This window comes from Myxine glutinosa, chromosome 5 (assembly GCF_964187855.1).
Source record: "Myxine glutinosa chromosome 5, kmMyxGlut1.1, whole genome shotgun sequence".
Taxonomy (NCBI): Eukaryota; Metazoa; Chordata; class Myxini; order Myxiniformes; family Myxinidae; genus Myxine; species Myxine glutinosa.
In genome coordinates this window covers 105,582,758-105,603,242 of record NC_136265.1, presented here as the reverse complement: position 1 = coordinate 105,603,242, position 20,485 = coordinate 105,582,758, and the positions used below count along the sequence as shown (strand labels likewise).

General features: G+C 41.8%; 1 protein-coding gene and 1 long non-coding RNA gene across 6 annotated transcripts in view; one reads left to right on the top strand and one right to left on the bottom strand.

The window, feature by feature from the left end:
- Positions 1-5,983, top strand: part of THOC1 (THO complex subunit 1) — a 44,146-nt gene extending 38,163 nt beyond the window's left edge. For all 5 annotated transcript variants that reach the window (XM_078778475.1, XM_078778474.1, XM_068116662.2 and 2 more), the window contains one exon: positions 5,457-5,983. In XM_078778475.1, the coding sequence (XP_078634601.1) occupies positions 5,457-5,537 (81 nt within the window). In that variant the 3' untranslated portion in view covers positions 5,538-5,983. The remainder of the gene's footprint in view (positions 1-5,456) is intronic.
- A 4,735-nt stretch (positions 5,984-10,718) lies between these two features.
- LOC144892050 (uncharacterized) lies at positions 10,719-18,860 on the bottom strand. The gene is made up of 2 exons (XR_013623365.1): positions 18,796-18,860; positions 10,719-12,209 (listed from the first exon to the last, which is right to left on the bottom strand). It is a non-coding gene; the product is annotated as an uncharacterized LOC144892050 (long non-coding RNA).
- Positions 18,861-20,485: the final 1,625 nt, after the last annotated feature.

Below are 20,485 nucleotides of genomic sequence, written 5' to 3'. Positions count from 1 at the left end.
GAAGGCTTTTATTTTATTTTAAACGATTCATATAAACATCCGTTAAATCATATCACACGCAAATCATCCAAATCTAAACAGTATTTGTAGAATTTCAATAAAAGCCGCATCACTGTTCATATCGGTAAATATTATTCCATCATGTTTGGAAAAACTGGAAAATTGGAAAAATTGGGAAAAAATTGGAAAAACAATACAGCATATTTTACTCCAGGGGGTCCCAGGGTTACCCACCCAAAATTTCGTTGCGATCGGTTCAGCCGTTTTTGCGGTACCTGGGAACAGACGGATGGACAGACATTTGGTGAATTCTAGTAAGATTGAGGGGTTTCGGAGATATACAGGTGCAAAGGTTTTCGGTTTTTCCAGGATGGTGCCCGTACCACGTGACCTATGACGTCGTAATTATCACAAAAACACTAAAACAATCTACAGGAGAAGGCGCTTCCTATGGTGAAAATTTTGCGTCAATCCGACCAACTCGTGGTTGCTGAGAAAATGAATTTTAAGAATGCAGACACGCACGTACCTATGACATATGTACGTATGTCTGTACGCAACCGATCGCTTAACTCCGCTTTTTGCTTCGCAAGCGCACAGTAATTGTAGTCTGGTCGCCAAATGGCATATTTGGGTAGAACCTTGCAAGTAGGTATGTACAAACTTTATTTTGCGGATTATTGGTCTATGGGATGTCTAGAACGATACAAGAGGGTGCCACACTGACACAATTGAACATTTTAAAATATTTTTGAAAATCCAAGATGGCCACCACCAAATTGTGCAAATCTACTTATTCTCATATCCCTTGCAAGTAGTTATGATAAAAACATGAATTAAATTCATTTTATGTTTTCAGACATGGAATGCAAAACAAAATTATTTACAAAAAAAATACAAAGAATTTAAGATGTAGCCATGTGAGAAACTACTACCTTTTTATTTTTGGTCTTATTACATTATGGTGTCGGTACAATTAATGTGTTTATTATTTTACATTCGGCGTTGGATGAAGACGGTGAGGTGTGAGCACCTCGATGTTACTTCTAAACAAGCAACAAAGGTGATCAGGAATCGGATACAATGGTCTTAAGCAAACTGATTCAGACAATCATTGGCGTAAGTAAAAAGAGAGGCGATTCTCTACACATTGAATTACGACCACAGCAGGATGAGAAATTAACAATAAAACGTCACAGGTCATGTGTATCAACATACACGTCCAGTCAACATGGAGGAAGATCACTGAAAAAAACGTTTCATCAGTGATCAACCCTGTCGGTCTCACAGCGAATCCGCATTACAAGGTGGAAATTGGACTTGAGTGGGACATTTGACTTCAGGGAGAACCCAAAGAATCCATCGCTCTGGAAAAGTGTTGGACAACAGATCAACATGGACAGAAAACCTTCAAAGAATCAATACTAGACGTGTGTATTGTGTACTGAAGGCGTTGATCGATTAGCATGAGGTGAGAATAAGAGTTTCTGCCGCACAGTCAGATCTACATGCTGCGGATGTCAGGTATCACCAGCACCGTTACCCAGAATTCATAATCAAATGAAACATCCAAACTGCCAAGACAAGTACAGCCACTGCAGCCGATACCCAGGATGAATCATTTCCGCATGTTGTTTCCGACCTGATTGATAACCCAAGTCGTATGTGGACGTCCGTTGAAATCCACAATGTGTACTCAAACACATGTGGAATTATCAAGACGTGAACTCGTGGCAAAACTTAACAGAAAATTTGAAGACTCCATTGGCGAAATGCACATTGATGGTTGTGCAAGTATTTAACTGAAAAAGTTCATCTTGTAAAGGTGGATGAGTCTCATGAAGATGTGCTTATGGACAAACCAGCAAAAAAAAAAAATACCAAGATAAGCTAAATCTGTGCCAAAACGGAAATACATTTAGCAATTTCACGAAGCGAGGAGTGAACCTTGTTGACTTTTTTGTCAAAGTTGATTTCAAATTGTGACATCAGCAAACAGTCACTGAGCTTGGCACAGGTCGTACAATCATGTGACAAAAAGTGCAAATAGTGTCACACTTGGCCTCGTCGTTGAGCTTCATCATCGCTTGGGGTCAAAGTAAATAATCAAAGTGCCTCAAGTTTGTCTATGTCACAACATATGATGAAGTTCTGCGATTCCGTCTGTCCATCGCAAAGTACATGGGGGGACATGATTATACCACAAGAGGACTAAAGTGGGACGGTGTATCAAAATATGTGTAAAATAGCCAAATAAAGTATAAAAAAAAAAAAAATTCTTGGAAAAAATGTTTGAAAAATACACGTCTATAATTATTATCACAATAATTAAGTCTAGATTATTTAATTTCCAATTTATCTCTAATAATGAATAAAGCCAAAGTGTTGCAATAATTTAATCAATAAAATCGCCCATCATTGAAATATACTTGACTTGATTCATCATTTTGCCATTCTCATTTTAGCAAAAATGATGGAAAATGGCAAAATCAATAATCTCCGACAATTTTCAGCATATCAATTGCCACCATCTTAACTTCTTTATAACTTTTTTTTTTTTTTAGTAAATAATGGCAGCATTGGATTCCTTATGTCGGAAAACATATAAAAAGACATTTCATTCATGTTTCTATCATATTTACTTGCAAAGACATGAGAATAGGTAGATTTGTACAATCTGGTGGTGGCCATCTTGGATTTGCAAAGATATTTTAAAATGCACAATAGTGCCAGTCTGGCATCATCTTTTATATTGTTCTACACATCTCGTACATCAATAATCCCCTCCCCCCCAAATTGTATATACCCACTTCGAGGTTCCACCCTCGGCGGCCTGACTACTGGCACTATACTATACATTATTTAGCCCTTAAAGATCATTTCCACAATATATTATATTATATACGTTCACACACTGATTGTCCCCCACAAAGTGGCATGCTTTTTTTATTTTGCAATTGCTAACCCTTGGCTGTACCACATTATTTGCATATCCCTGGGCAAATTGCCCCAGGATTTGCTGCACCACATAATTGTAACGTGTGTTCGGTCGATGTCGCAATTAAAACTAGAACGACACTCTGACGTCATGACGTCGACCGATATGCCTCCACCCACATTATTACATCATTATAATACTTGTACCAAGTTTGATTTAAATCCATTCAGCTGTTCTCAAGTTATCACATTTTTACCTGACATGACCTCTGATCTTTGGCCTATTGACCCCAAAATCTAATCAGTTCATCTTTACATCCTTATGCATACCTGTACCAAGTTTGAATTGGATCACTTCAGCCGTTTACAGGTTATCACATTTTTACCTGGCATGACCTATGACCTTTGACCTTGGGACCCCAAAATCTAATCAGTCATTATAATCAGTTCGTCTCAAAATCTAATCAGTTAGTCGTCATTATACATATCTGTACGAAGTTTGACTTGGATCACTTCAGCCATTCTCAAGCTAAAGACATATTACAGACTTTGACCTTTGACCTCTTGACCCCAGAATCTAATCAGTTAATCTCTACATCATGCTACATAATTGTACCAAATTTGGTCAGAATCTCTTCACTGGTTCACAAGTTGTCACGGTAACAGGATTTTTACCTAACATGACCTTTGGCCCTTGACCTCTTGACCCCAAAATCTAATCGGTTCATTTTTACCTCATTATACATACCTGCACCAAGTTTGACTAAGATCCCTTCAGCCCTTCTCAAGTTATCACGGTAACTAAAACCAATCACGGATGGACGGACGGACGGACGGACGGACAACCTGAAAACATTAATGCCTCCGGCGACTTCGTCAATGGAGGCATAAAAACCTGCAATGCTTAATTAAATTAATGTTGAAATCAGAAATAACGGCGCTCTTTTGTCAGGATTTTAAACCAATTGCAATTTATTTGTATTCCGTATGCAGAATTGATATTAATATACAAAGGGTCTCCAATCGCCATGGGCCTACACAGTGCAAGTTGTCTTCTGACGATCCTGTACGACCTCAAACAAGGAAATAAGGCCATTTGGCCCATCATTGCCGTGCTGCACTCTCAGATTATTTTTTGCTTCAGCTTTAAACCTGAAGAAGGTTACAAGTTCTCGTTCGCGTAGATCCGCGTCATGTCTTGGTCAACCCCAGAATGAACATAAAAAATGTGATGTGAATGAAAGCCGGAGAGACTATCGACCAAACAGTATCACCATGCCAACACAAGCGTTATTTGCGTTAAACAAACAAAAAACAAACATTGAAATGAATGAATGATCGTTTTAAGGCCATTTTTCCCCACTAGAGTGGGGGTTAGCCTGGCGGGCCCCATGACAATCATGGTTCCCTGTTTGAGGCGATGTTTTTATGGCCGGATGCCCTTCTTGACACCAACCCTTAGTCGCCCTCTTACGATGCGCAGGGATACGGTGTACCTATTCTAAATCGGGGTACACACCGGGATCATTCATCCCAGCAAGCTGGTACTCAATTTGCCGACCTCGGAAGGATGACAGGCTGTCAACCCCCCTGGGGTTAATTCAGCGATCGACCGGGATTCGAACCCAGGATCCTAGGATCCCAAGCCGGCACGCTAACCGCTAATACAACACCAGGCTAAAAAAATTAATAAATAAATAAAAACACAACAACATTATCCTTTTTTTCTTTCTTTTTTTTAATTACAAGGTCGAGGCTCGTGAAAGAGCTAACATTAATCACACAGAAAGACAAACCGACACATAAAACATAACATGGGGAGCGGTAGACATGATGGGGAGAGAGGGGGAAGGACACAAACACAACATTTGTCAATATAACTTTCCTACATCCGATTGGCTCTCAAAAAGATTATCCACATTTTCTTGCAAATGGCCCTTTTTCCATCCTTCCTATTCAGTCAGGTGCGTGGATGTTCTCCACGACTTGTCGCAATACAAAAACCAATGCCACTCTACCTTGGAGGCCATAACGTTTCTGATGATGATAACACTTTTGCATTTCTTTTATCGACTTGATTTTGTCCCATGGCTCATAAAAATGATTTATACACAAAAAAACAATCTCGGTGGAACTCCGTGTGTGCAGGTGCTGTACCCTCCAAACTACCTGGAATTGAGGGATGAAATTGTTTGTAGTCATTTTACTTGTTGAGGTAAAATAAACTATTTTTAGGGGTGAGGAGTGCGGAGGGGAATGTTTTGCGTCAATATCTGAGATGGTCACCTGTGGACCATTCATCGAGTTGGCATGAAATGATCCATTTGCTCTTACCTGTCGAGGATCAACCTTTCTCCCCCTCTCCTTTATTGTGATGCTTTAGTGACATCCTGTCCCATGTCGTACGGGTTTGTTTACCTCGTGTTGCTTTTCGGAGTCGACCCCACAGTGGTGCATTTTACTTCCTGTGTTGCTTATTTGCTTTTCTTGTTCATCCTTTTCTTTTCCTTTTCCCGTAGGCTCTCCTGCATCGCAACCCCTGTCGCCCAGCCTCTTCTCTCTGCTCTCTTCCCGCATCGGACCAACCTGGCACAAATTAGCCGACGCCCTAGCGCTCACTCCGGCAGAAGCGAGCACCGCCGAGGAGGGTGCCAGCACTCCGGCCGGGCGTGCCAGCCTGGCGCTGAGCACGTGGCATCGTAGGGAGGGTAACAACGGCACGGCCGAAGCTCTGGGCGCTGCCCTTATTTCCGCAGGGTTATCCCAATTATGGGAGAGCGTCATGACGGAAGTTACTGATGCAGAGGGTGAGGGAGGCAAGGAGTGATGTTTGTTATTGTAGGCGAACAATTCTTTTTATACAAATAAGTTTGTGAATTTTTTTTTTTTTTTTTAACTTCGATTTTGCTGTGGAGAACTTTTCCTGAACATTTTGACAATTTCGTCAGATATATGTGGTGCCTTGCATTATTATGTTGAAACTGATGAAAAAAAGCTATTACACGTATCAATTGATTAACGGAGAGAATAAACATGAGGAAATTAACACATTGTACGTCTGGTTTGAACTTGGATGCTCCATTCATGAGGCAATCACAATTATTACCTGAACAGAGATTAGGCAATATCATGGAGTCTTGATCAAACGTTTTTTTGTTGTTGTTTTTTTGTATACAAGATCGAGGCTCGTGAAAGAGCGAACATAAATCGCACAAAAAAAAAAACGGACACACAAAACATACAATAAAGGGAGCGGGAGACAAGATGGGGAGAGAGAGGGAAGCACACAAGTACAACAGCAGATAACAGGCACATCGGAAGATCTGTGGGAGTGGGAGGGCTTGGGGGGAGGAGGCACGGGAAGGGTGGAGGGTAGGGGGGGTTTGGAAAGGTACAAAACACATGGTCACTGCTAGAACTTCCAGGAAAGAAAGAAGTCGGTATTTCAAAAAAGTGGATCTGGGGTGAATTAACAGGGGTAGAAAAGATCAAGGTTTTGGATGGGGGAAGATAAGAGATGGTGGTGAACAGATGTTTTGAAGACCTGGAGGGAGGAGTGGGATTGAAGAGAGTGAGGGAGTTTGTTCCAGAGGTGGGAGAAAAGAGGAATGAAGGAGTGAAGGTGAGCAGAGAGTCTTGATTTTGGCAGTTTAACCATAAGAGGGTGGCAGGCAGATCTGGTGCGACCTGTAGGAATATTGGGGGGACAGAGCACAGAGAGAGCTGGGGGAGCAAGGCCGGAGAGGAGTCGGTAGAAGACGGAAAGACCACCAACCTGCCTGCGGTGAGTGAGTGAAAGGCCCTTGGAGTTAGCTTCATCACGGGAGATTCCAATGATTCTGAACGCTTTGGTTTCAACAGCGTGAAGACGAGCTAGGTGAGAGGCAGGAGCACCAGCCCAGAGGGGAGAGCAGTATTCCATTGAGCTGCGGATGAAAGCCTTGTATGTGGTGAGGAGCTCAGGTGTGCCGAGGAAGGACTTCGCACGACGGAGGATGCCCAGTCGGCGACTGGCTTTGGAGGCCAGCTTGGAAATGTGGTTTTCCCAGGAAAGATCATGGCAGATAGTGAGACCCAAAAGCTTGAGCGACAGAACTTCTTGGAGAGGATTATTCAGAAAGTGGAAAGTGGATGGGAGGGTTGTCCAGTCGGTCTTTTCGTAGAGACATAGTGAGAATGTGAGATTTGTCAGGATTGAATTGTCAGATTTGTCAATGTCAGGATTGATGTCAGGTATTACGGTTTAACATGTATTGAGGTTCGGGGAAGAGCAGAATGAAGAAAATGAGAAACAGATACAAAGGGAATACTGTAGGACAAGAACATGGATGTCACAGCACAATTTCAGGAGGATGTGAAAAGGGTCTTGGCAGGTGTCGTAACACTCGGAGGTAAAACGAGAAACCATGAGGTGGTGATGGGCAGGAGACGTGTTGGCCTGCTTCATAGCTCATGGAGATAGTTGCACAGGCAAGGGTAATGTTTTGACTTGTGGAGGGTAACAAAGTATGGATTTCTGGGAGAGCAAGTGAAGCCTTGACTGGCATGGGCTAGGCAGAGGTAGCGGCAAGCCTATAATAAATAAAACAATACCCCTAGGCTCACCTGGTGGAACCAGGGAACCGCTGATGGGCGTGGATGACCCACAAAATATGTAACGAAGAAAGTAAATACCTATTTTGGGTGGTTAACCTGGACCCACTTTGACCCCCGGTAGACCCCCTCAGGCGCCGATTTTTATTTTATTTAAACTTTGACACATCAGGGTGATGAAGGTTGTCAAGTTTCAAAGAAGTTCCGAGTGTTTACATACTGACCAACACTCGCTGACTAACGGACACCGCACAATACTAATACCTCACCAGCTCACCTGAACAATTTTTGTTTGAGGTGAGATAAAAATGCAAGGCCATTAAACCTGTCCAGTTTACCTCACATCCTCGGTTGGTCTGTGCCCCCCCCCCCCTCCTCTGGTTTAGCTCCCTCTGCGTTCTCAGCCCTCCCCAACAACTCTGGGATGTATGTGCATTCTCCCAGGAACTCTCTCGCTTGGTGGAACCTCAAATATCCAGGCTGATTGCACGGTAAGTGTTGTTTTTTTCCTGTCACTTCATCTCTATTAGCATATAAGACCCGTCCCTTCGCTGACGGGAACACCAATCTTTGCGTAATTGGGAAAAAAGAAAGAAAAAAAAGGTTGTTGTTTGGTGTTGAAAAAGACATTAAATGAAAGAAATGGGGAAAAATAAAATTAGGACGTGTATAGGGAGAGTGAATGAATGAATATTCATCACAGCCTTTTTAAATGCTGAATTGCAAATAATATACAACTGAACAACACATTAAGAGGAAGATGAAAATGAAAAAAATTCTCACCCTCCCCTCTTCTTTCTTTTGAATGAATTGTCTCGGGTAGGTATTGGGCATCGCCAGGCCAGGAATCCATTTCTGGTGTCCCCTTGTCTCTGCGTGCTCTCTGGTTCCTCGTATCTCGAGCACTCCTCCCAATTTGGAACCTCAGCCAATTCTACAGAAACGTAAATGAGTATGATTTGGATTCGTGGAGATTTGGAATCAACGTGGTGGATAAAAGATCTTTGTAGGGAGAAGGATAAGTGGTTATGTTTACTTCCTGAGAGTGGTTTCATTGAAATCGGATCTCAAGTTAACAAAGAAGGATTCCTGGGAGATCCTGCTGTCCGTGCAGGGATAACCAACTGCGCGCCAGGTGTTGGCTAAACGGTTAAGGTGGCTGGCTTAAGATCTTACGGTCCTGACTTTGAGCCTTTGTCACGCCGTTGATCAACAACAGGTAGGTTGACTCAGCCTGTCATCCTCGCGAGGAATGAGTACCAGCTTCCTGGGAAGAATGAGCCATTCGAGTATCCTGCGTCGGAGTGGCGACTTGTGCAGGATTGTGCCTCCTAAAGAAGGAAAACCTCTCGGCATTCCAAAGCGAAGGTCTATAATATGGTGGACACCAGTGAAGACTAGAACGCATGAAAGGAAGGAGAATAGGAGATGGAAAATGTTTCTGAACGGAATACGATCAGGCTGTTTTTGTCATCCCGAAAATACAACATAGTCAGAGCAGAAACTTTTTCCAGGTACATTAACAATCTATATAAGTACTTAGTCACGTGAAAAAGTAAGTACACCCCATGTAAAGTTTTGACTTTTTCAACATATTTCAACATACAGCTATTTGATCTTCATTTCAACAACATTGATAGATAAAGGTGACATATTATAACAAATATCATGAAACATTTACATTTTGTAGTCCATTGTATAATTTAAATAAACATAAATGCAAATTTCGCATGTGGAAAAACTAAGTACACCCCGACATTTGTCACTACTTCAAATACCTAAAATTAGAATCAGGTGCACCAGCTCAGGTGCAAATGATTAGAACATCGTTAGAGAGGATCTTGGAGGAACCTGTCTTATTTAAACCTCAGACATTTAGTTTGGTTTGCTCTTTGTTGTTGAAGTGTGCGGCGTCACCATGCCTAGATAAAAAGAGCTCTCTGAGGCCTTCAGAAAGAAGGTTATAGATGCCTACGAGTCTGGGAAGGGATTTAAAAAGATCTCCAAACAATTTGAAATCAATCATTCGACTGTCCGGAAGATCATCTACAAGTGGAGAAGATTCCAAACAACTGCCAACTTGTTCAGGCCAGGCCGCCCCAGCAAGTTCAGCCCAAGAGCAGACCGCAAGATGCTGAAAGAAGTCTCTAAGAACCCCAGAATGTCATCACGGGACCTACAGGTAGCTCTTGCCACTGTTGATGTTAAAGTGCACGAGTCTACCATTAGAAAGAGGCTGCACAAACTTGATCTACACAGGAGGTGTGCCAAGAGGAAACCTTTGCTGTCCAGAAAGAACATCAGGGCAAGACTAAAGTTTGCCAATGAACACCTAGGCAAAGACCAGCACTTCTGGAACAATGTGCTCTGGACAGATGAGTCAAAGGTAGAGCTATTTGGCCACAGTACCAGAAGACATGTTTGGCGAAAACCAAAGACAGCATTTGTCCACAAGAACCTGATACCAACTGTAAAGCATGGTGGTGGAAATATTATGGTTTGGGGCAGCTTTGCTGCATCAGGGCCTGGGAAGCACACCATCATAGAATCCACTATGAATTCTTCATTGTACCAGAGGATGCTTGAGGATAATGTGAGGTCACGTGTCGGAAAGTTGAAGCTCAACCGAAGGTGGACCTTGCAACTTGACAATGACCCTAAACATACCAGTAAATCCACCAAGGAATGGCTGAAAAGAAAGAAATGGAAGGTTCTGGAATGGCCAAGTCAAAGCCCGGATCTAAATCCCATCGAGATGTTGTGGGGGGATTTGAAACGAGCCGTGTATGCAAGAAACCCCTCAAACATCGCACAGCTGAAAGAATTCTGCATGGAGGAGTGGGCAAAAATTTCTCCCAGTCGATGTCAGAGACAGGTAGACAGTTATAAGAAATGCCTACTTGAGGTTGTTTCTGCGAAAGGGGGAAATACCACCTATTAGAGCCAAGGGTGTACTTACTTTTTCCACATGCAAAATTTGCATTTATGTTTATTTAAATTATACAATGGACTACAAAATGTAAATGTTTCATGATATTTGTTATATTATATCACCTTTATCTATCAATTTTGTTGAAATGAAGATCAAATAGCTGTATGTTGAAATATGTTGAAAAAATCAAAACTTTACATGGGGTGTACTTACTTTTTCACGTGACTGTATATGGCTAACAATGCTCCACAAGGCGTTTTGCATTTGGCACCATTTTATTCACCTGTAAGAGCAACCTGGGTGTTGTACATCTGTCTTCCTCAAAAGGCATTTGTTTTCTTTCAGAGAATTCTTTTCTATATATATATATTTTAAATGACAGCTAAAAAAAAAAAAAGACTGTCAAACATCTGTCAAACATCAAACAAAATAGTTGTAGGTTGTTGCAAAATTGGTTTGTTACATAATCCTGTACCCCAAACCCATAAAACAGCTTCTCAAAATAAATTAGAGATTTCATAGAACACCTTGGCCAACGTCGTCGTGAGAAAAGGGATTAGAAGGGTCTTTTAAAAACTCTTGCTTGCGAATTCTGAAAAAGAAGCGGCAAATTTGATTGGTCGAGATGGCGCAAAATGGCGTAATATTTTAGTGTTCTACTGCATCTATTTTTGTTCTAACATTTGTGTTCTGTCGTGTTTGAGTATATAATTAAATGAAAATTAAATAAAGATTTTAAAGGCTGAAGGGAATTTTTTTTGGGAAGTTTACCTCCTTTGATGCACCACCTTTTACACCACCTAATTTAACAGGTCACATTAGGTATTCGTGCCTATTGTTTGTGTCCTTTATGACATCCCCAAGACTACGCTTCCTGTTTAGAATGATTTTTTGTCTTGTTTGACGGGCACTGACTCAAAATCGAACATTCAAATGAAACTTGACAGACAGACAGACAGACAGACGCAGAGTGAACCAATTGCTTAATTAAAAAGTGCTTTTGCACTTTGCACTTGTGTGGTAATAAATATTAAGGGATAAAAAGCATCCTTTTCCATACAATCAGCTGCAAGTTGTTTGAGCAGGTGGATGTTCAGCTGAGCATCTGGCCGAGCTAGCATTGGCTAGTGGACGAATCTCGGCCCAGCTACAGACAGGGTGATTCGTCGATGTATGTGACGTCCCTCGGATGGACGTTAAACCAGGTATCCCGTCTGCTGACGTCAGTTGGTGGACGATAAAGATCACACGGTGTCCTCCCGAAGAGTAGGTGAGCCATCGCCGGCAACATGAAAAAATTCCTGCCCAACTTGGAGGACATCGCATCAGCAGCACAAAGCCAATTATGCTACCCTGCGGCCTTGTGCTGTATACGAAATAACTATTCGAATCCTGGTCCAACATGCATTCACTGACAATCAGCACGAGATATCCAAGACCAATGATTTTTCCCAAGCCTGGAGCATCTTGGATTATCAAGTTAACATTTTTCTAACGAAGTGCCAAAAAAAGAGAGGCTTCTTCTAACCTCCAGTTAACTGATCACAGATGTGCTGGTATTTTTTTCATCCTCTTCTTCATCATCATCATCCTCTTCCTCTGTGCCACCATCTCTGTCCTGGTTGGTTGGAGCATGCTGGATGAGCACGATGGAATTGTGTATCTTGAGAGCAGGCCCCAGCTTGAGACCGAGAAGCGAAACCAGGTCAGTTTGGGTCACCAGCAGCAAAGCCGCACCATCGATGCGCTGGGTAGATGAGGAAGAGCCCAAAAAGAAAGATTGTGCCTTTTAGTTACAATCCTTACACCAAATTCCTCCACTAAAATCGTCAGGGTTCCTCCACTAAAATCGCGAGGTTTCTTCCACTAAAATTCCTCCACTAAAATCGTGAGGTTTCCTCCACTAAAATCGCGAGGTTTCTTCCACTAAAATTCCTCCACTAAAATCGTGAGGTTTCTTCCACTAAAATTCCTCCACTAAAATCGTGAGGTTTCTTCCACTAAAATTCCTCCACTAAAATCGTGAGGTTTCTTCCACTAAAATTCCTCCACTAAAATCGTGAGGTTTCTTCCACTAAAATTCCTCCACTAAAATCATGAGGTTTCTTCCACTAAAATTCCTGCACTAAAATCGTGAGGTTTCTTCCACTAAAATTACTCCACTAAAATCGTGAGGTTTCTTCCACTAAAATCGTGAGGTTTCTTCCACTAAAATTTCTCCACTAAAATCGTGAGGTTTCTTCCACTAAAATTCCTCCACTAAAATCGTGAGGTTTCTTCCACTAAAATTCCTCCACTAAAATCGTGAGGTTTCTTCCACTAAAATTCCTCCACTAAAATCGTGAGGTTTCTTCCACTAAAATTGTGAGGTTTCTTCCACTAAAATTTCTCCACTAAAATCGTGAGGTTTCTTCCACTAAAATGCCTCCACTAAAATCGTGACGTTTCTTCCACTAAAATGCCTCCACTAAAATCGTGAGGTTTCTTCCAGTAAAATTTCTCCACTAAAATCGTGAGGTTTCTTCCACTAAAATTCCTCCACTAAAATCGTGAGGTTTCTTCCACTAAAATTCCTCCACTAAAATCGTGAGGTTTCTTCCACTAAAATTTCTCCACTAAAATCGTGAGGTTTCTTCCACTAAAATTCCACCACTAAAATCGTGAGGTTTCCTCCATTAAAATCGTCAGGGTTTCTCCAGTAAAATTCCACCACTAAAATCGTGAGGTTTCCTCCATTAAAATCGTCAGGGTTCCTCCACTAAAATTCCACCACTAAAATCGTGAGGTTTCCTCCATTAAAATCGTCAGGGTTTCTCCACTAAAATTCCACCACTAAAATCGTGAGGTTTCCTCCATTAAAATCGTCAGGGTTTCTCCACTACAATCGTGAGGTTTCCTCCATTAAAATCGTCAGGGTTCCTCCACTAAAATTCCACCACTAAAATCGTGAGGTTTCCTCCATTAAAATCGTCAGGGTTCCTGCACTAAAACTCCTCCATTAAAATTGTGAAGTTTTCTCCATTAAAATTCCTCCACTAAAATTGTGAGGCTTTCTCCATTAAAATTCCTCCACTAAAATCGTGAGGTTTCCTCCACTACAATCGTGAGGTTTCCTCCACTACAATCGTGAGGTTTCCTCCATTAAAATCGTCAGGGTTCCTCCACTAAAATTCATCCACTAAAATCGTGAGGTTTCCTCCACTATAATCGTCAGGTTTCCTCCACTAAAATCGTCGTGTTTCCTCCAGTAAAATTCCCCCACTAAAATTGCGAGGTTTCCTCCAGTAAAATTCCCCCACTAAAATCATCAGGTTTCCTCCATTAAAATTTCCCCTCTAAAATCGTCGTGTTTCCTCCACTAAAATTCCTCCACTAAAATCGTGAGGTTTCCTCCACTAAAATCGTGAGGTTTCCTCCAGTAAATCGTCAGGGTTCTTCCACTAAATTTCATCCACTAAAATCGTGAGGTTTCCTCCATTAAAATCGTCAGGGTTCCTCCACTAAATGTCCTCCACTAAAATCGTGAGGTTTCCTCCATTAAAATCGTGAGGGTCCCTCCACTAAAATTCATCCACTAAAATCGTGAGGTTTCCTCCACTATAATCGTCAGGTTTCCTCCACTAAAGTCATCGGGTTTTCTCCACTAAAATTCCTCCACTAAAATCGTCGTGTTTCCTCCACTAAAATTCCCCCACTAAAATTGTGAGGTTTCCTCCAGTAAAATTCCCCCACTAAAATTGTGAGGTTTCCTCCAGTAAAATTCTCCCACTAAAATCATCAGGTTTCCTCCATTAAAATTTCCCCACTAAAATCGTCAGGTTTCCTCCACTAAAATTCCCCCACTAAAATCATCAGGTTTCCTCCAGTAAAATTCTCCCACTACAATAATCAGGTTTCCTCCAGTAAAATTCCCCCACTAAAATCATCAGGTTTTCTCGACTAAAATTCCTCCACTAAAATCCTCGGCTTTCCTCCCCTAAAATCGTCAGCTTTCTTCCACTAAAATCCTCGGCTTTCCTCCCCTAAAATCGTCGGCTTTCTCCACTGCAATCGTTGGATTTTCCACACTAAAATCGTCAGGTTTCCTCCCCTAAAATTGTGAGGTTTCCTCCAGTAAAATTCCCCCACTAAAATTGTGGTTTCCTCCAGTAAAATTCTCCCACTAAAATCATCAGGTTTCCTCCATTAAAATTCCCCCACTAAAATTGTGAGGTTTCCTCCACTAAAATTCCCCTACTAAAATCATCAGGTTTCCTCCAGTAAAATTCCCCCACTAAAATCATCAGGTTTTCTCGACTAAAATTCCTCCACTAAAATCGTGAGGTTTCTTCCACTAAAATTCCTCCACTAAAATCGTGAGGTTTCTTCCACTAAAATTCCTCCAATAAAATCGTGAGGTTTCTTCCACTGAAATTACACCACTAAAATCGTGAGGTTTCTTCCACTAAAATTCCTCCACTAAAATCGTGAGGTTTCTTCTACTAAAATTCCTCCACTAAAATCGTCAGGTTTCCTCCACTAAAATCCTCGGCTTTCCTCCCCTAAAATCATCGGCTTTCTCCACTGCAATCGTTGGATTTTCCCCACGAAAATCGTCAGGTTTCCTCCCCTAAAATTGTGAGGTTTCCTCCAGTAAAATTCCCCCACTAAAATTGTGGTTTCCTCCAGTAAAATTCTCCCACTAAAATCATCAGGTTTCCTCCATTAAAATTTCCCCACTAAAATCGTCAGGTTTCCTCCACTAAAATTCCCCCACTAAAATCATCAGGTTTCCTCCAGTAAAATTCCCCCACTAAAATCATCAGGTTTTCTCGACTAAAATCCTCCACTAAAATCGTGAGGTTTCCTCCACTAAAATCGTGAGGTTTCTTCCACTAAAATTCCTCCACTAAAATAAAATCGTGAGGTTTCTTCCACTAAAATTCCTCCACTAAAATCGTGAGATTTCTTCCACTAAAATTCCTCCACTAAAATCGTGAGGTTTCTTCCACTAAAATTCCTCCACTAAAATCGTGAGGTTTCTTCCACTAAAATTCCTCCACTAAAATCGTGAGGTTTCTTCCACTAAAATTCCTCCACTAAAATCGTGAGGTTTCTTCCACTAAAATTCCTCCACTAAAATCGTGAGGTTTCTTCCACTAAAATTCCTCCACTAAAATCGTGAGGTTTCTTCCACTAAAATTCCTCCACTAAAATCGTGAGGTTTCTTCCACTAAAATTCCTCCACTAAAATCGTGAGGTTTCTTCCACTAAAATTCCTCCACTAAAATCATGAGGTTTCTTCCACTAAAATTCCTCCACTAAAATCATGAGGTTTCTTCCACTAAAATTCCTCCACTAAAATCGTGGCGTTTCTTCCACTAAAATTCCTCCACTAAAATCGTGAGGTTTCTTCCACTAAAATCATGAGGTTTCTTCCACTAAAATTCCTCCACTAAAATCGTGAGGTTTCTTCCACTAAAATTCCTCCACTAAAATTGTGAGGTTTCTTCCTCTAAAATTTCTCCACTAAAATCGTGAGGTTTCTTCCACTAAAATTCCTCCACTAAAATCTTGAGGTTTCTTCCACTAAAATTCCTCCACTAAAATCGTGAGGTTTCTTCCACTAAAATTCCTCCACTTAAATCGTGAGGTTTCTTCCACTAAAATTCCTCCACTAAAATCGTGAGGTTTCTTGCACTAAAATTCCTCCACTAAAATCGTGAGGTTTCTTCCACTTAAATTCCTCCACTAAAATCATGAGGTTTCTTCCACTAAAATTTCTCCACTAAAATCGTGAGGTTTCTTCCACTAAAATGCCTCCACTAAAATCGTGAGGTTTCTTCCACTAAAATTTCTCCACTAAAATCGTGAGGTTTCTTCCACTAAAATTCCACCACTAAAATTGTGAGGTTTCCTCCATTAAAATCGTCAGGGTTTCTCCACTAAAATTCCACCACTAAAATCGTGAGGTTTCCTCCATTAAAATCGTCAGGGTTTCTCCACTAAAATCGTGAGGTTTCCTCCATTAAAATCGTCAGGGTTCCTCCAGTAAAATTCCACCACTAAAATCGTGAGGTTTCCTCCATTAAAATCGTCAGGCTTCCTCCACTAAAATTCCACCACTAAAATCGTGAGGTTTCCTCCATTAAAATCGTCAGGGTTCCTCCACTAAAACTCCTCCATTAAAATTGTGAGGTTTTCTCCATTAAAATTCCTCCACTAAAATTGTGAGGTTTTCTCCATTAAAATTCCTCCACTACAATCGTGAGGTTTCCTCCATTAAAATTGTCAGGGCTCCTCCACTAAAATTCATCCACTAAAATCGTGAGTTTCCTCCACTATAATCGTCAGGTTTCCTCCACTAAAATCGTCGTGTTTCCTCCAGTAAAATTCCCCCACTAAAATTGTGAGGTTTCCTCCAGTAAAATTCCCCCACTAAAATCATCAGGTTTCCTCCATTAAAATTTCCCCACTAAAATCGTGAGGTTTCCTCCAATAAATCGTCAGGTTTCCTCCACTAAAATTCCTCCACTAAAATCGTGAGGTTTCCTCCATTAAAATCGTCAGGGTTCTTCCACTAAAATTCATCCATTAAAATTGTGAGGTTTCCTCCATTAAAATTCCTCCACTAAAATCGTGAGGTTTCCTCCATTAAAATCGTCAGGGTTCATCCACTAAATTTCATCCACTAAAATCGTGAGGTTTCCTCCATTAAAATCGTCAGGGTTCCTCCACTAAATGTCCTCCACTAAAATCGTGAGGATTCCTCCATTAAAATCGTCAGGGTTCCTCCACGAAAATTCCTCCACTAAAATCGTCGTGTTTCCTCCACTAAAATTCCCCCTCTAAAATTGTGAGGTTTCCTCCAGTAAAATTCCCCCACTAAAATTGTGAGGTTTCCTCCAGTAAAATTCTCCCACTAAAATCATCAGGTTTCCTCCATTAAAATTTCCCCACTAAAATCGTCAGGTTTCCTCCACTAAAATTCCCCCAATAAAATCATCAGGTTTCCTCCAGTAAAATTCTCCCACTACAATAATCAGGTTTCCTCCAGTAAAATTCCCCCACTAAAATCATCAGGTTTTCTCAACTAAAATTCCTCCACTAAAATCGTCAGGTTTCCTCCACTAAAATCCTCGGCTTTCCTCCCCTAAAATCGTCGGCTTTCTCCACTGCAATCGTTGGATTTTCCCCACTAAAATCGTCAGGTTTCCTCCCCTAAAATTGTGAGGTTTCCTCCAGTAAAATTCCCCCACTAAAATTGTGAGGTTTCCTCCAGTAAAATTCTCCCACTAAAATCATCAGGATTCCTCCATTAAAATTTCCCCACTAAAATCGTCAGGTTTCCTCCACTAAAATTCCCCCACTAAAATCATCAGGTTTCCTCCAGTAAAATTCACCCACTAAAATCATCAGGTTTTCTCGACTAAAATTCCTCCACTAAAATCGTCGGGTTTCCTCCACTAAAATCCTCGGCTTTCCTCCCCTAAAATCGTCGGCTTTCCTCCACTGCAATTGTTGGATTTTCCCCACTAAAATCGTCAGGTTTCCTCCCCTAAAATTGTGAGGTTTCCTCCAGTAAAATTCCCCCACTAAAATTGTGAGGTTTCCTCCAGTAAAATTCTCCCACTAAAATCATCAGGTTTCCTCCCTTAAAATTTCCCCACTAAAATCGTCAGGTTTCCTCCACTAAAATTGTGAGGTTTCCTCCAGTAAAATTCCCCCACTAAAATTGTGAGGTTTCCTCCAGTAAAATTCTCCCACTAAAATCATCAGGTTTCCTCCATTAAAATTTCCCCACTAAAATCGTCAGGTTTCCTCCACTAAAATCATCAGGTTTCCTCCAGTAAAATTCCCCCACTAAAATCATCAGGTTTTCTCGACTAAAATTCCTCCACTAAAATCGTCGGCTTTCCTCCACTGCAGTTGTTGGATTTTCCCCACTAAAATCGTCAGGTTTCCTCCCCTAAAATCGTCGGCTTTCCTCTACTACAATCGTTGGATTTTCCCCACTAAAATCCTCAGGTTTCCTCCACTAAAATTGTGAGGTTTCCTCCAGTAAAATTCCGCCACTAAAATTGTGAGGTTTCCTCCATTAAAATTTCCCCACTAAAATCGTCAGGTTTCCTCCACTAAACTTCCCCCACTAAAATCATCAGGTTTCCTCCAGTAAAATTCCCCCACTAAAATCGTCAGCTTTCCTCCACTAAAATCGTCAGATTTTGTCCACTAAAATTCCTCCACTAAAATCGTCGCCTTTCCTCCACTGGAATCCCTCCACTAAAATCGTCTGTTTATTGATGGCTGTCCAATCAAGCCCCTTTAAGCTGCTGCGAATGCGTAATGCTCACCTCATTCCGAAACGTGCTCGCGAGTGTTTCACATCCAGGAAGCGATTGTACGAAGTTTGCAACCTGCAGGGACAGTTAGAGTTGGGTTAGACTGAGATTACAAGAAAAACAAAACTTCTTCCTCAACATGAGGGACCGCTCAGGTTAAATCGTCAATAATGAAAGCAAAGCACAAGTGGCTTATTAATATTATAAATACATTAACTCCGACTCGTTTCTATCGTTCCTTCCGCTGCCCAACCTTTCTAAAGTTTTGCGTTTGTTTTTACATCATTCTCAAACTCAAAACGGTATAGCCAATGCCAAGAACATCTGCCTTATCAATTTATGGGTCATCATGAGAGTAAAACATTTGATTATCCTGGAATCAAACCCACTTATTTGCTCTGATGCAGCACAAGGCTGCGGGGTAGCATCATTGACTGAGGGCGTGGATGTGACGCCCTCTGCTGGTTAGGGTAGGAATTTGCAACTTGTCCATGGTGCCGACAATGGATTGCTTACTCTTCGCGAAGGTCACCATGGGATCTTTAACGTCCACCGACTAATGCCGGTAGGTGGAACGCCCAGTTCATCGTCCATCTGAAGGACGGCACACACATTGATGAATCACCCTACCTGTGACACACCGGGGTGACAGTTTACAGCTGGGTCGGGATTCAAACCCAGGCTCGACAGCTTAGAGAGGAGTGTGCATACCACTCAGCGATCTTATCAGCCATGAAAACCAGTTTTTGTGAAATAAGTGAAACATACATTGTATCTAACCTAACTACATGACCATTCAACATCTACAATACATGGCCAAAAGTATGTGGACTGCCAAACATCAAACCGTATGTGCTCGTCGAACATCTCATTCCAAAATCATGGGCATTAATATGGAGTTGGTCCCCCTTTGCTGCTATAACAGCCTCCCCTCTCTGGAAGGCTTTCCACTAGATGTTGGAACATTGCTGTGGGGATTGCTTCCATTCAGCCACAAGAGCATTAGTGAGGTTGGGCGATTAGGCCTGGCTCGCAGTCGGTGTCCCAAGTCATCCCAAGGTGTTCGATGGGGTTGAAGTCGGGGCTCTGTGCAGGCCAGTCAAGTTCTTCCACACCGATCTCGACAAACCATTTCTCTATGGGCCTCACTTTGTGCACGGGGGCATTGTCATGCTGAAAGAGGAAAGGGCCTTCCCCAAACTGTTGCCACGATGTTGGAAGCATACAATCGTCTAGAATGTCATTATATGCTGTAGCGTTAAGATTTCCCTTCACTGGAACTAGAGGCCTAGCCCGGACCATGAAAAACAGCCCCCGACCATTATTCCTCCTCCACCAAACTTTACAGTTGGCACTATGCATTCGGGCAGGTAGCATTCTCCTGGCATCTGCCAAACCCAGATTCGTCTGTCGGACTGCCAGATCATGAAGTGTGATTCATCACTCCAGAGAACACGTTTCCACTGCTCCAGAGTCCAATGGCAGCTCGCTTTACAGCACTCCAGCCGACGCTTGGTATTGCGCATGGTGATCTTAGGCTTGTGTGTGGCTGCTCGGCCACGGAAACCCATTTCATGAAGCCCCCCACGAACAGTTGTTGTGCTGATGTTGCTCCCAGAGGCAGTTTGTAACTCGGTAGTGAGTGTTGCAATCGAGGACAGACGATTTTTAAGCGCTACGTGCTTCAGCACTCGGCGGTCCC